This window comes from Culex pipiens, chromosome 1, assembly GCF_016801865.2.
Source record: "Culex pipiens pallens isolate TS chromosome 1, TS_CPP_V2, whole genome shotgun sequence".
NCBI lineage: Eukaryota > Metazoa > Arthropoda > Insecta > Diptera > Culicidae > Culex > Culex pipiens.
In genome coordinates, this window is record NC_068937.1 from 3,879,290 (window position 1) to 3,894,449 (window position 15,160).

The 15,160-nt window shown below is 37.8% G+C and overlaps 4 protein-coding genes across 4 annotated transcripts in view; 1 reads left to right on the plus strand and 3 right to left on the minus strand.

The window, feature by feature from the left end:
• Positions 1 to 1,453: 1,453 nt before the first annotated feature.
• LOC120432310 (uncharacterized) overlaps positions 1,454 to 15,160 on the plus strand; it is a 72,083-nt gene continuing 58,376 nt past the window's right edge. The window contains exon 1 of the mRNA XM_052706774.1: positions 1,454 to 1,476. The gene's annotated coding sequence lies outside the window, so the exon portion shown is untranslated. The remainder of the gene's footprint in view (positions 1,477 to 15,160) is intronic.
• LOC120432273 (pancreatic triacylglycerol lipase-like) lies at positions 4,422 to 6,644 on the minus strand. Its single transcript, XM_039597455.2, has 3 exons — positions 6,136 to 6,644; positions 5,782 to 6,047; positions 4,422 to 5,709 (listed from the first exon to the last, which is right to left on the minus strand). The coding sequence occupies exons 1-3, from the start codon at positions 6,266 to 6,268 to the stop codon at positions 4,486 to 4,488; spliced, it is 1,623 nt and encodes a 540-aa protein (XP_039453389.1). The 5' UTR covers positions 6,269 to 6,644; the 3' UTR covers positions 4,422 to 4,485.
• LOC120432289 (uncharacterized) lies at positions 6,730 to 8,276 on the minus strand. Its single transcript, XM_039597476.2, has 3 exons — positions 8,076 to 8,276; positions 7,278 to 8,010; positions 6,730 to 7,189 (listed from the first exon to the last, which is right to left on the minus strand). Exons 2-3 carry the CDS (start codon positions 7,627 to 7,629, stop codon positions 7,173 to 7,175), a joined length of 369 nt encoding a protein of 122 aa, XP_039453410.1. The 5' UTR covers positions 7,630 to 8,010; positions 8,076 to 8,276; the 3' UTR covers positions 6,730 to 7,172.
• LOC120432259 (pancreatic lipase-related protein 2) lies at positions 8,654 to 10,765 on the minus strand. The gene is made up of 2 exons (XM_039597440.2): positions 9,927 to 10,765; positions 8,654 to 9,857 (listed from the first exon to the last, which is right to left on the minus strand). Exons 1-2 carry the CDS (start codon positions 10,473 to 10,475, stop codon positions 8,781 to 8,783), a joined length of 1,626 nt encoding a protein of 541 aa, XP_039453374.1. The 5' UTR covers positions 10,476 to 10,765; the 3' UTR covers positions 8,654 to 8,780.

Sequence of the window (15,160 nt, forward strand, 5' to 3'; positions counted from 1 at the left end):
ATTTTTAGATTTTTTGATTTTTAGATTTTTAGATTTTTTGATTTTTTTGAGGAAATTCTGAATTTTTTTAAATGTTTTGTCAAGTTTTCAAGCACTTTTTTTAGATTTTTAGATTAGCTATGCTTTTCCTATAGCAAAATGCTATACTAGATATCAATGTGTAACTGTTAGTTGACATGCAATCATACAATTTTATTTCACCTTCGTTAACTTTATAGCTTATTTCCTATTCAAAACATTAGTTTTCTCACATTTCATCATATTTTTCGCACAAACAGTTTTAATTTTGTAATCAAATAAAAACACACAAACGCTGCTACAACAAGGTCATGCCGGGCAAAAATGCAAATGCGTATTCTAATTAAAGTTTAAATTACGATTATAAACATGTAAATATCATCAGTTTCGCAAGCATTGCCTGTTGGTAATGTGATGTCTTTGGAGGCATAGTTTGATAAGTTTTGCTGGCTGGCCACAACCAACTGTGCGACTTTCCTCCTACCCTAAGGTAGCTGGCGTTTTGTTGACATTTCTTGGACATTTCAACTTTTTCATACAATATTTCTAAATTATTTTTTTAATTAATAATACATGTTTCAAATTTAAAAAAAAAAGTATAATTAAAAGCCTATAAATAGCTGTCTACCCTATTTTCAACCACTAAAGGCAGTTTTTAAGGTGCAACCACAGCGAGGTAACGTGAGAACCCCCCCCCCCCCCCTCGCCTGAGTGTAGGATAACTTTTTACGACCCGTGACGATGCCTAAAACAAAAACAAGAGTACTTTTCTGCTCCACATGAACACGGCAAACCACGACCCGCGAAGGATCCAAGATTGAAATGACCACACGTTAAAAAAATAAAATTTATATCAAATATAAATATCATGGGGGAAGGGGAGAGAACAGTGAGGGGAATCGCAGCAGCTTCCAGCTGTGAAGGCACCGTGCGTCCAGATCTGGTTTTTGGTGCTTCGACGATTGCAGAAAGATTGGAGCCCCGTGTGATCGGATGGTGATGATTACGACTAGAACAGTTAAACTAGACTAGGGGTTTGGTTTCATCTGGGTTTTTTTTTGTTGTTGTGGAAAAGGGGGCCAAAATAGTTTCACCGTGATTAATAGGACGGCATTCCTGGTGGGGTTGGACTAAACGAGAGTTTGTTTAAGTTATGGTAATCGATGAAAATTAGGCGAATCGTGTTAATTTCACAAATTAGATACACAGAAAGATAATTCTTTGGATCCTATGGTCACATAAGTTGTCATATACAGAACCATGTTTCAACTGGAGAGGATTTTAAAATTTTGAATAGATAGAAAACAAAATAACTTTGTTTTCCTCGCTCAAAAAAAAAAGTTCTTTCAAAACAAACATTACAATTTTGACATTTTTTCACATTACTTTCAGCCCACTGTGGAAATGTTGCACGCGACGCGATACTGTCACAAGGGTGAAATGTTTCACAGAAAAACGGTAAGCTTAATCTATTCGCCACCAGAGTGAGCACGTTGTTGATTGGAACATTTCAAAAAGGGATTCCCTTTCCACAGAAACATTTCAAGCTTGTCTCTTTAGAGTGACTTTGAAAATTGGTTGATGATTTTGTCAATTTTGTCAATTTTGTGAATGTTGTCAATTTTGTCAATTTTGTCAATTTTGTCAATTTTGTCAATTTTGTCAATTTTGTCAATCGAGGCTTTTAAGCGAAGATGGCGTTCGAATGGTGAACGCCCGAAATGTCAAAATCACGCAGTGGTACCAACATTACGGAACAAGTGTGCCATGGCATGACAGCCATATTTTTTTCTAATGTTGGTGCTACTGCGCGATTTTGACATTTCGGGCGTTCACCATTCGAGCGCCATCTTCGCTTAAAAACCTGGATTGTGACAATTTTGACAATTTTGACAATTTTGTCAATTTTGTCAATTTTGTCAATTTTGTCAATTTTGTCAATTTTGTCAATTTTGTCAATTTTGTCAATTTTGTCAATTTTGTCAATTTTGTCAATTTTGTCAATTTTGTCAATTGTGACAATTTTGACAATTTTGACAATTTTGTCAATTTTGTCAATTTTGTCAATTTTGTCAATTTTGTCAATTTTGTCTTTTTTTTTAGTATTTTAGTATTTTAGTAGTATTTTCAATTTTGTCAATTTTGTTAATTTTGTCAATTTGGCAATTTTGTCAATTTTGTCTTTTTTTTAGTATTTTAGTATTTTAGTATTTTAGTATTTTAGTATTTTAGTATTTTAGTATTTTAGTATTTTAGTATTTTAGTATTTTAGTATTTTAGTATTTTAGTATTTTAGTATTTTAGTATTTTAGTATTTTAGTATTTTAGTATTTTAGTATTTTAGTATTTTAGTATTTTAGTATTTTAGTATTTTAGTATTTTAGTATTTTAGTATTTTAGTATTTTAGTATTTTAGTATTTTAGTATTTTAGTATTTTAGTATTTTAGTATTTTAGTATTTTAGTATTTTAGTATTTTAGTATTTTAGTATTTTAGTATTTTAGTATTTTAGTATTTTAGTATTTCAGTATTTTAGTATTTTAGTATTTGAGTATTTTAGTATTTTAGTATTTTAGTATTTTAGTATTTGAGTATTTTAGTATTTTAGTATTTTAGTATTTTAGTATTTTAGTATTTTAGTATTTTAGTATTTTAGTATTTTAGTATTTTAGTATTTTAGTATTTTAGTATTTTAGTATTTTAGTATTTTAGTATTTTAGTATTTTAGTATTTTAGTATTTTAGTATTTTAGTATTTTAGTATTTTAGTATTTTAGTATTTTAGTATTTTAGTATTTTAGTATTTTAGTATTTTAGTATTTTAGTATTTTAGTATTTTAGTATTTTAGTATTTTAGTATTTTAGTATTTTAGTATTTTAGTATTTTAGTATTTTAGTATTTTAGTATTTTAGTATTTTAGTATTTTAGTTTTTCAGTATTTTAGTATTTTAGTATTTTAGTATTTTAGTATTTTAGTATTTTAGTATTTTAGTATTTTAGTATTTTAGTATTTTAGTATTTTAGTATTTTAGTATTTTAGTATTTTAGTATTTTAGTATTTTAGTATTTTAGTATTTTAGTATTTTAGTATTTTAGTATTTTAGTATTTTAGTATTTTAGTATTTTAGTATTTTAGTATTTTAGTATTTTAGTATTTTAGTATTTTAGTATTTTAGTATTTTAGTATTTTAGTATTTTAGTATTTTAGTATTTTAGTATTTTAGTATTTTAGTATTTTAGTATTTTAGTTTTTTTGGTATTTTAGTATTTTAGTATTTTAGTATTTCAGTATTTTAGTATTTTAGTATTTTAGTATTTTAGTATTTTAGTATTTTAGTATTTTAGTATTTTAGTATTTTAGTATTTTAGTATTTTAGTATTTTAGTATTTTAGTATTTTAGTATTTTAGTATTTTAGTATTTTAGTATTTTAGTATTTTAGTATTTTAGTATTTTAGTATTTTAGTATTTTAGTTTTTTTGGTATTTTAGTATTTTAGTATTTTAGTATTTTAGTATTTTAGTATTTTAGTATTTTAGTATTTTAGTATTTTAGTATTTTAGTATTTTAGTATTTTAGTATTTTAGTATTTTAGTATTTTAGTATTTTAGTATTTTAGTATTTTAGTATTTTAGTATTTTAGTTTTTTTGGTATTTTAGTATTTTAGTATTTTAGTATTTCAGTATTTTAGTATTTTAGTATTTTAGTATTTTAGTATTTTAGTATTTTAGTATTTTAGTATTTTAGTATTTTAGTATTTTAGTATTTTAGTATTTTAGTATTTTAGTATTTTAGTATTTTAGTATTTTAGTATTTTAGTATTTTAGTATTTTAGTATTTTAGTATCTTAGTATTTTAGTATTTTAGTATTTTAGTATTTTAGTATTTTAGTATTTTAGTATTTTAGTATTTTAGTATTTTAGTATTTTAGTATTTTAGTATTTTAGTATTTTAGTATTTTAGTATTTTAGTATTTTAGTATTTTAGTATTTTAGTATTTTTTTTTTTTAGTATTTTAGTATTTTAGTATTTTAGTATTTTAGTATTTTAGTATTTTAGTATTTTAGTATTTTAGTATTTTAGTATTTTAGTTTTTTTGGTATTTTAGTATTTTAGTATTTTAGTATTTTAGTATTTTAGTATTTTAGTATTTTAGTATTTTAGTATTTTAGTATTTTAGTATTTTAGTATTTTAGTATTTTAGTATTTTAGTATTTTAGTTTTTTTGGTATTTTAATATTTTAGTATTTTAGTATTTTAGTATTTTAGTATTTTAGTATTTTAGTATTTTAGTATTTTAGTATTTTAGTATTTTAGTATTTAGTTTACTATAATTGTGGGAATTATGAATTTTGTATTTTGTGTACCCTTGTGTTATTTACAAACAAAATCTTTTTATAACATTTAATATTGAATAAAAGTTTATTGTAACAAATTACTTAAAGCAATAACATGTTCATGAATTGTCTAGTTACTGCAATAATCCGCCCGGAACTCGTTGTCTCTGTCGGCCTGCACGGCCGCCTGCTGCAGCGGACAAAACACCTGCCGCGATCGGTGCTCCAGCGTCTGGACCACGATGTAGGCCACGTACACCCTCGGAGCGGCCAACAGTCGCCACGTCAGCGGATTCAACGGGTTCGTCTTGTACTCCCAACTGACGAGCGCCTTCCGCGGCAGTCCCACGTCCTTGCCGGCCATCACGGCCGAGTAGTTCTTGCCGGGCTCGAAGTACAGCGGATCCTTGGAGAACTCCATGCGCTGGGTTCGGTTGCGGACCTCGCCGTAGAACTCTAGGGACATCTTGCCGATTTCGCCGCCGTGCATGAGGCTTTCTTCGCTGTCCGAGAGGACGAGGGTCACCTTGAAGTGGGTCCGACAGAAGGGCACTCCGTCGCCGGTGATCATGTATGCCCGGATCGGTCTGGGTTCGACCATGACGCCGTTCTCGATCAAGCGGCGGTAGCTCTTCCAGGCGTTCGGACCAAAGTCTACGCAGTAGTGTCCGTCGACGTCACACTCGAAGCAATCTCCAGCGAGGAACTTTTCGTACGATTCACAGCCGATCCCTACGAATGGGCAGCGCTGCGCGATCGCGTCGGTGTAGAGTTGGTGACAACGCAGGTGGTTACAGCCGAAGAACTCCTGGAATCCCCAGAAGAAGGAATCGTCGTTCTTCTGGATGAACTTTTCCATGGCGTCACCGCAACCGGCTTGATTGCTACCTCCGTTGGGGTAGAAGTCAACGTGACCGATCGACTGGTACATTCCGAGACCTCCGGGTCGTGGCCAGCGCTGAACCCAGGGCGTTGCGTCGGTGTGGATGATGTCGACGAACTTGGCATCGGAGGTATCGAGCCGGACGATGGGATCGGTGTCGGAGAACATGGGCTCCGCCGGGTCCATCCCGGTGATGCGGCCCAACTTGAGTCCAAAGTCCCGCTGCAGGTAGTACCCGACGTAACCGCACGTGTGCGCTCCGAGGGAATGACCGAGGAGGTGGACCTTATCCAAGTTACGCATCCCGAGCTCTTGGTACAGCATGTGGATGACGTGAGCGCAAATGGCTCCGACCAAGCGGATGTCCGCGACGCACTGGGTGTAGGGAGGGGTGGAGGCCCTTCGCCAGTCGATGATCACCACCGTTGATTTGGGATCGTGCTCCAGGAAGGTGTCCACGAAGCCTTTGATCTGAAATTGTTCGGGATTGTGATTTGTAATTCTCCTACTCGCCACAAGTGGCGCCACCGTCGTAACGCTTACCCATGGTCGATCGCCGGACTCGATGTACCCGTGGGTCACAAAGTAGATCGCTTCGTCAGCCCGAATCCCCAGGTTCTTCACGTCGTCCGGATCGTTGATGTCGATGAACCGCGGGTGCTCCCGCACCGGCTTGTTGAACACTGGGAACCTCACGTCGACCTGGGCCGGCGATCGCGGATGGTACGCCAGCGGTCGCTTCTCGTCCACCCACGGGTACGTCAGCGGGAAGCATCCGTAGACGCCGTAACAGCGGGTGTTTTCCTCAGCTGGTTGAAAGCAACACAAAAACAGAAACACACGATTAGGTCAAGGACTTTGGCTGTAGATTTGTCGTCAGCGATAGCGCGATCGTACTCAACGTTACGTTGCCGGCGCCGTCACTCGAAGACACGTTGTGGATCGCGTTGTACAGGCTGTTGTTCCACTGGTGATTCGCCATCAGGAGCATTGTTTGCAGCAGGAACCCGGTGCTGTTGGAAACCTCCATCGTGTTATCAACTGCAACGCGATCGTCCGACGTGAAACGCACGATCCTTTGTTGATCGCGTCCTCAAGATATGTATCCGGTTTTCAGAAGCACTAATTTCACCACACTTTTCGGTAGCGTCGACCGACCTCAAATTTTGCGAAAGGGGAACATCCGGTTCAACCCAAAATTACAATCTTTCAAGAACGCCCGCTTTAATTGCTCTTGTTAACGGGTCGACGCGCGGTCGGAGACTGTCGGCGCGAGCAAAGTGAGCGATTCGCTCTGCTCCCATCCGTCGTAATGTTATCAATTAAATAATGTTTTGCAAGCGAATCATAATTATTGGTGCTGGAAAGTACCGCGAAGTCGCGGAGTACTCGTGCTTGTGATTTACGAGCACACGAAGCCATACAAAGTCACACAAAACCCCACACAGCAAAAAATGCGATGGTAAAATCGCATCAAAAAGCATGCACATCACCTTTGTGAAAGAAACCACTTAAAATTACATTTATGAATGTAACCTAAAAATCGTGTAATATTACACAAAACCCATTTTGTCGCCTGAGATAGATATCGAATTGGTTATTTTCAATTAGAAATGTCAAATTAAACATAAACAGAACGATTTTTTTTTATTCGATTTATTGCACGACGAATAATATATGTAATAAAAGCATTTCAATCAACTTTTCAATGAGTTTCCGGAATTTCTTCGTAATGAGGTCGTTCTTCACCCTTAAACAAACCTTTAAACTTTCGCCAAACGGCCAGCGTCATATTAATGTTGGCAATTTTTCCAGCAGCATCCACGATGCGATTCCTCCTCGCGGCCAACTTTCGTGTTAAATCGATTGTTCCGCGGCTGGGGAATGTCTAGGTCTGAACTCCGCTGCCAGCTCAAAAACCCGGCGTTGTTCCGTCAAGATCGCATCAATTCTGTGAAGGAAAAGGAAAATTAGATGTCCAGCTGCGGATGAATGGTCCCGATGTGACAAGGTACGTTTCCTCCTAGAGGACAACTTACCTCTCGAATCGATTGATACGTGGCCGAGGTACGAATGATGGCCCGGGACAAGGTGTTTTCCTCTTCGCGCGCAACTTTCTGTTCTGCGCCCGAGGTTCTGGTGACTGTGTGCCCAGGTGTGGACAAGGTGCGATTCCTCTTCGCGGCTAACTTTCATCCGAATGGGTTGTTCCGCTGCCGAGAAATGTCCAAGCCTGATTTCCGCAGCCAGCTCGAACACCCGGAATTCTCGTGAAGATCGAATCGGAAAGTTTGATCTCCAGCTGCGGATGATTGTGACCGGTCCGGTAATGGCAAGGTTCACTTCCTCCTCGAGGTCAACTAAACTCTCGAATTGAATTCCAGCGGCCATGGTACAAATGATCGTGAACGACCCGGGTGCATTTCCTTTTCGCGTCCAATCGGTTGTTCCTCGACCGAGGTGCGGATGATTGTGACCGGTGCGAGATGCGTTTCCTTCTCGATTTTATGTCGACCGATACGCCTTATAACAAGACAATTATGTAGCCGGTTGAATGAGTGGAAACAGATCCGGGAATGACCGCGGGTCTAACAGATGGTGCTGGATTCTACCTGTCAGCTCTCTAATGCCGCACACTTCCCAAAGATGAACTCATCGCTAGATTCGGAATCCGGAATTATTCTTTTTCCGAAACACCACCTCGTTGGATCAGTTCTGGACCGTCGTTATAAAGCCACCAATTACCCGGAGATTTCCGGAAGGTTGCATGGCCTGGAAGGAGTTTTAAAGTTTGAGTTTTTTTCAAACTGGAGAGGCAGAACGGAAAAAACACTCACCTGCACATCCCTTGCGTTTCAGACAGATTTTCATATAAAATTTGTAAAAAAAATCTTCTGCACTTTTTTTTATTAGCGCGATTAGGTAACTGTTTGAAAATTTTGACAGCTAGATTCCAGCTGCTGATGCAAACAACACGCGTATGCGATATTAATTAAAAATGTGTAAAATATTACACATTTTGGGTGTAAAAGGTGATAGGCAACTTTCTGAAGCTCAGTACTACTAAACTGTGTAATATCACAAAAAAATAACTACACGACCCATCTTTACATGCCAGCGTTTTACCACTTTTTTTGCTGTGCACACACGATCATACCGTAAAAAAAACAAGGTCACACGCAAGGTTCTGACTCAACAACACCTCTTCGAGGAGGTTCAACCAGCTTCAACCAGCGATCTCCGCGAGGATCAACTCGCATTGACGTCACGATCGCGCCTTATCACCGCGGACAACAACAACAACAACCCAAGCGCGATCATGACGAAACCAGAACCCTGCTGCGATCTCGTCTGCGAGGCCTCGTGCAAAATGGACTTTGGAAGAGACATTAAATTGATAGCGCGCAACCGCAAGTACACGTTACATTACATTTATTTCTTACAAGCTAGAGTTCTCGAAGCTTTTGCGTTCTCGAACGGATTAGGTTAAGTGAGTACTGATGGGGTTGCATTGATACGGCCTAAGCGCGGACTGAGGATCCTCAATTGAGCACGGTGTCCAGGGGTTGCGGGTAGTACCGGCAGTTGTCCTGGGTGAAAATACTGTCCACGTTGTTCGTGACGGGGATGTTGTAGCTGGGGCAGAGCCGGATCTTGGTTCGGTACTCGAGCGATTGGAGCACGATGTACTCGATGTAGACCCGCGGGGAGGTCAGGATTCGCCAGGTCAGTGGGTTCAGGAAGCTGGTGTTGTACTCCCAGCTGACGGAGAGTTTGCGCGGTTTGCCGACGCTGGTTCCGGCTAGGACGCGGGTGTAGTTCTGGCCCGGTTCGTACAGTTCGGCCTCGTCAGTGAAGGCCATCTGCTCCGACAGGACGCCCTTGCTTCCGTGGACGGCCAGGTGGAACCGGCCGATCTCACCGCCGTGCATCATGCTCTCGTCCGTGTCGGACACCTTGATCGTGACCTTGTAGTGCGTACGGCAGAAGGGTTCCGCTGGTCCGGTTATGAAGAACGCCTGGATCGCCGGACTTCCGATGATCTGCTTGGCCTGACTCAACGCCCGGAAGCTGTCGTGACTTCGGTGACCAAAGTTGAAGCACAGATGACCGTCGCGATCGCAGTCGAAGCACTCCCCGGCCATGAACTTCTCGTAACTCTCGCAGGCGATCGCCGTGAACGGGCACTTGCTCTGGATGCTCTCGATGAAGAAGTCCACCGATCGTACGTGGCTACAGCTGAAGAACTGGTACATGCTCGACACGAACGATCCGTCCTTGCGCTTCCAGAAGCTTTGATCGCAGCCGGGCTGGTTGAACCCACCGTTCGGGTAAAAGTCCAAGTGTCCGATCGGCTCGTACAGCCCGAGTCCGATCTTCGGGACGAACGGCGTCGCATCGCTGTGGACCACATCCACGTACTTGGCGTCGGTCGTGTCCAGCCGCACGATCGGGTTGGTCTCCGTGAAGGCCAACTCCGCGGGGTCCATCCCGGTGATGCGACCCAGCTTCAGGCCAAAGTCCTTCTGCAGGTAGTAGCCGGTGTAGCCGGACAAGTGGGCGCCCAACGAGTGACCGATCATGTGCACGCGATCGAGGTTCTTGAGACCGAGTTCTTCCTAAAAATCGAAAAAAAGAGAAAGTTGTTATCACCGTGACTTGGCACTTTCCCAACTCAGTCCACTCACATAGATCATATGCAACGCATTGGCCGCGATCGCCCCCACCAGCCGGATGTTCGCGCTAGCCTGGTTGTACGGCGGACTGGAGCCGCCACCCCAGTCGATCACGATGCAACTCGCCGTTCCCTCCTCGTCGCGATCCAGCAGCTCGTTGATCATCCGCTCGATCCACTTGGCCTTGCCCGACTGCAGGAAGCCGTGCGTGATCACGTAGATCCGACCCGCCGGGTTGATGCCCACCTCCCCCAGGTAGTCCGGATCGTCCAGGTCGATAAACTTGGGGTGGACGCGCGTCTTCCGGTTGAACACCGGAAACCGCACGTTGATCTTGGACGGCTTCTCCGGGTACAGCGCGATCGGTCGCCGCTCGTCCGTCCAGGGCGGCGTGATCGGGAAGCAGCCGTAAACGCCGTAACAGACCACGTTGTTCGGGTCGGCGCGGTACTCCTCGTTCGCGGCGGCCGGATTCAACGTGACCAGGCTGTCATTTTCCTTGTAACTGGCCAGGTACATCAACGTGGGGAACAGCAGTCCCGTTCCGTTTGAAATGTGCATCTTTTAGTTGTACAATTCACATTTAACGTGCAAACGCGATCTATTTTCGTACTCTGCGTGCGCTAGATTAGTTCCCAAACCGCAGTTTGCACTAATTATTTCAAAAGGTCGCAACTCAAGTCACTGATAACACGCGATCGCGTCGTCTCTTGGCTTCACTTCCTCGTGCTGTGGACGGTGGCCAAATTTTGTTCTTCTTTTTTCCCCTTCTCTTTAAAAGCTTGAACTAAGTCACTTTTTCTTCTTTTAATTTGTAAATTCGGAAGAGGAGGAGGTTGTTCACGCTGCGATCGTTGATGAATGACTGACTGATCGGGGGATGAAAGTGGCCACTTTTTAACGGTGCAGACCGCGTGCGCTAAGAATCTTTTGGGAGAGAGAATAACAATTTACGCTCTCTCTCGAATTATGCTTGATTCATGAACGTGTGCACTGTTTCGATGGAGTCGCGTGGTGTTTGGTCGATGTTGCAGTTCATTTCAGAGGAGGAATGTTGTGATTGTTGTTGCCTCGAGGTTGTAATTCAATGCACGTTTTTTCCCCTAGTTGAAGATTCCTGTTGTTCCTGGAGAGGAAATTTGCTAAGAAAGCCGATTGCGTAGTGTTTTGAAACATTGCAGTTGTTGTTTAATTTATATTGGTGTTTTGTTCCACTTAAATTTCAATTCATCGGATTTTTTTTTTATTATTTTTCAAGGAATTATATTTCAGTAAGGACCGGAACCGGTCACTAGAACACTAATTACGATTATTTTGACATGTCGCTTGACATGTTTAACAACCATAGAAAATACCTTTTTTGGAACTGGAATTTAAGAATAGCCTGTACAGGCCACTGACCATAAGGCCGAAAATTAATGATACATAACGAACGATAACCCATTTTAAAATTCTTTCAAAAATTTACCAAACCAATAAACATCATGTTAAAATTTCAATAAATTTTCAAATAACATAAAAATAAAAAAAATCGCAAAGTTTCATAGCATAAAAAATAAAAAAAATCACAAATACTTTTTTCGAAAATACTAAATTTTTGATAATTTGCAACAACGACCAACAAATCGAAGTTTTGTATGCTTTTTTTCTTTAATTTGAGTTTTTTTTGTATAAATTAAAAGTTGTAATTTATGTTGTATTTTTTCGAAAATATCCAATGGGTACCAAAAGAAGCGGAATTTTGTATGTTTTTTCACTTTTAGGCCGTTACAAATATTTTTTTAAAGTTTATGTCGCCCCCTTCCCTTCAAAATCGGTTCGAAAAATCAGGGGGCAATTGATCGGATCTTTTTAAAAAAATTCTAAGGAATCAGTTTTTCAGTAAAAACCGGAACCGGTCACTAGAACACGAATTACCATTTTTTTACATATCATTGACATGTTTGACAACCATAGAAAATAACTTTTTTTGGTACCAGAATTCCAGATTAGCCGGTACAGACCACTGACCAGAAGTCTGAAAAATAATGAACCCAAATTCTTTCTAAAATTTACCAAACCAATCAATATCATGTTAAATTTTCAATGAATTTTCAAAGAATATTAAAATAAAAAAATCGCTAAGTTTCATATTAAGAATATAAAAATAAAAATATCAATCGAATCGAAATTTTGTATGCTTTTTCTCTTTAATTTAAGTTTTTTTTATAAATTACAACTTTTTTACAAAATACTGTATGTTTTCGAAAATATTCAATGGGTATTAAAAAAAAGCGGAATTTGTATGTTTCTTTTTTCACTTTTATTAGAGTTTTTGTTTAAAAAAAAAACTATTTTAGTTACAAAAGATTGTATTTTTCGAAAATACTAAAAAAAATATAATTTGGAATATGGGTATCAAACGAATTGAAATTTTGTGTGCTTTATCACTTCGATTTGATTTTTTTTTCCTTAAATACATTTTTTTCGAAAATACAAAAATTTTCAAAATTTGCAATATCTACAAAAGATAAGAAATTTTGTTTGCCTTCTCTTTTATTTGAGTTTATTTTTTGGGAAATACATTTTTTTACAAAAAAAAACATTATTTTTTCTAAAATATCCAATTCAAAAAAATGCAATATGGGTACACTAAAACCCCCGATTACGCTCAGGCGTTACGCTTTTAGTTAGGTTGATTTCTCGAAAACAGTGTAATGTTTCTACAATCTTTTGAAATCAATTTGTAAATCTGCACAAGACGTATAAATTGCTTTAAAAAAATTTCAAAAATGTTGCGTCGTTTCAGAGAAATCGATGAAATACAAAGCGTAACGCCTGAGCGTAATCGGGGGTTTTAGTGTACCAAAAGGAGCGTGATTTTATATACTTTTTCACTTTTATTAGAGCTTTTGGTCGTAAAATACTTTTTGTTTTTAAAAATACCGTATTTTTCTAAAATACTAAAAACTTTATAATTTGCTAATATGACAAACGAATCTAAATGTTGTATGCTTTTTTCACTTTTATTTGAGTTTTTTTTTTGTAAAATACTAAAGTTTTAGCATAACACAGTATTTTTTAAAAACATCCAATTTAAAAAAATGCATTATGGACACCAAAAAAAGCGGAATGCTTTTTCACTTTTGTTAGAGTTTATTTTTGCAAAAAAAAACTATTTTTTTACAAAATACCATTTTTTTTTTTGAAAATACTAAAATATTCATAATTTGCAATATGGGTATCAAAGAAACGATATTTTCTACGCTTTCTCACTTTTATTTGATTTGTTATTTGTAAAATACTAAAGTTTTAACGGAATACTCTATTTTTCTAAAATACTTAAATTTTCATAATTTGCAATATGAATACCACACGAAGCGAAATTTTGTATGCTTTTCCACTTGTATTTGTGATGTTGTTTTTATAAAATACTTATTTTTTTTAAAAAAAACTGTATTTTTTTTCGAAAATATCCAATTCAAAAAAAAATATTGTACCAAACGTTGTTGAATTTTCACTTTTATTGAGTTTTTTTTGTAAAATACTATTTTTTTCAAAATCCTTATCAAATGAAGCCAAATTTTGTATGCTTTTTCACCTTTATTTGAATTGTATTAATGAAATACTATTTTTTCACAAAATACTGTATAAAAATCTACTCATTTTTTCATGATTTGCAATAATTCGAGTATTTTTGAGAAAAACGGTATTTATGAAAAACTATAAAAATACGGTATTTTGTTAAAAGATTATTGCCGATAGAATTATCGACCATTATCACTATCGTTAGACGCTAATATCATCGACGATAACTCTATCGAATAACCTTCGGGTAATTCTCCGCCAACTCACACAGCAGTTGCCCCGACTCCTCTTCGATTTGCGTGAAACTTAGTCCTAAGGGGTAACTTTTGTCCCTGGTCACGAATCCGAGGTCCGTTTTTTGATATCTCGTTACGGAGGGGCGGTACGACCCCTTCCATTTTTGAACATGCGAAAAAAGAGGTGTTTTTCAATAATTTGCAGCCTGAAACAGTGATGAGATAGAAATTTGGTGTCAAAGGGACTTTTATGTAAAATTTGACGCCCGATTTGATGGCTTACTTAGAATTCCGAAAAAAAGTATTTTGCATCGAAAAAAACGTATTTTTCATCGAAAAAACACTAAAAAAGTTTTAAAAATTCTCCCATTTTCCATTACTTGACTTTAAATTTTTTTGGAACATGTCATTTTATTGGAAATTTAATGTACTTTTCGAATCTACATTGACCCAGAAGGGTCAAGGGTCACTTTGCAGGGTTAATTTTTAGAGTGTAACAATGTTCTACAAAGTTGTAGAGCAGACAATTAACGATACGAGTTATCGCGATTTTACGAAAAAAAGTCCCCTCCGTCACGAGATATCAAAAAACGGACCTCGGGTTCGTGACCAAGGACAAAAGTTACCGTTTAGGACAGAGTTTTACGCAAATCGAAGAGGGGTCGGGGCAACTTTTCTCGATTTCGTGTGAGTTGGTAGAGAATTACCCCTTGATATTTTCTTTCAATGCAGGACACTCATTTTACCCTTTCAGACCGGAAAAATAAGTTAATATTGAAAAAATCATTCTTATTCTTACGAAAATTATAGGCTAGTTTTGGAAATGTTGTTTTCTGGATCTCATCAGGCATGAAAGGGATAAAGCATTTTAACATGTTGCTTGATATTTGCGACCGTTTTAAAAAAAGAACCAAAACCAAATGCTCAATTTTTGTTTTTTTTTTCGAACTAGGGAAAAATAATGAAACCAACCTATCGCCGTTATCGGAATGGTCAGTTTTCGATTTTTCCTTTCTTAAAATTTTGGGTTTTGGGTATAAATTTTTAGTAGCAAATTGTTAAGATTGAGAAATTGCTTATTTTTTTTAAATAAAATATACTGTCAGTTGTTATGTGAAAAACTATTCTAGAAAAAGAACAAATTTGCTTGTTATCAACAATCCTTCTATTTTTGTCTTCACTTCTCTCATTGCGAAGGAGCATCCAAAGATCACCTCCACAATCCGCGTAATCTGTTTACTCCAGTTTGTTACGTCGTCGTCGTCACCCGGCCGGTTGCATCCGTTTCAGCGACGACCAGGATCTCCGCCTTCGACGCCGCGGACAAAGTTCATGTTGCTGTTGTTTCAGCGCGTAATTGTGTTTTGCAGCGATTTAATGGGCGCCCCCTTCTCGCCGCGGGGTCAATGCGAGAGATTTGTTGGCACGTTTTTCCATACAAGT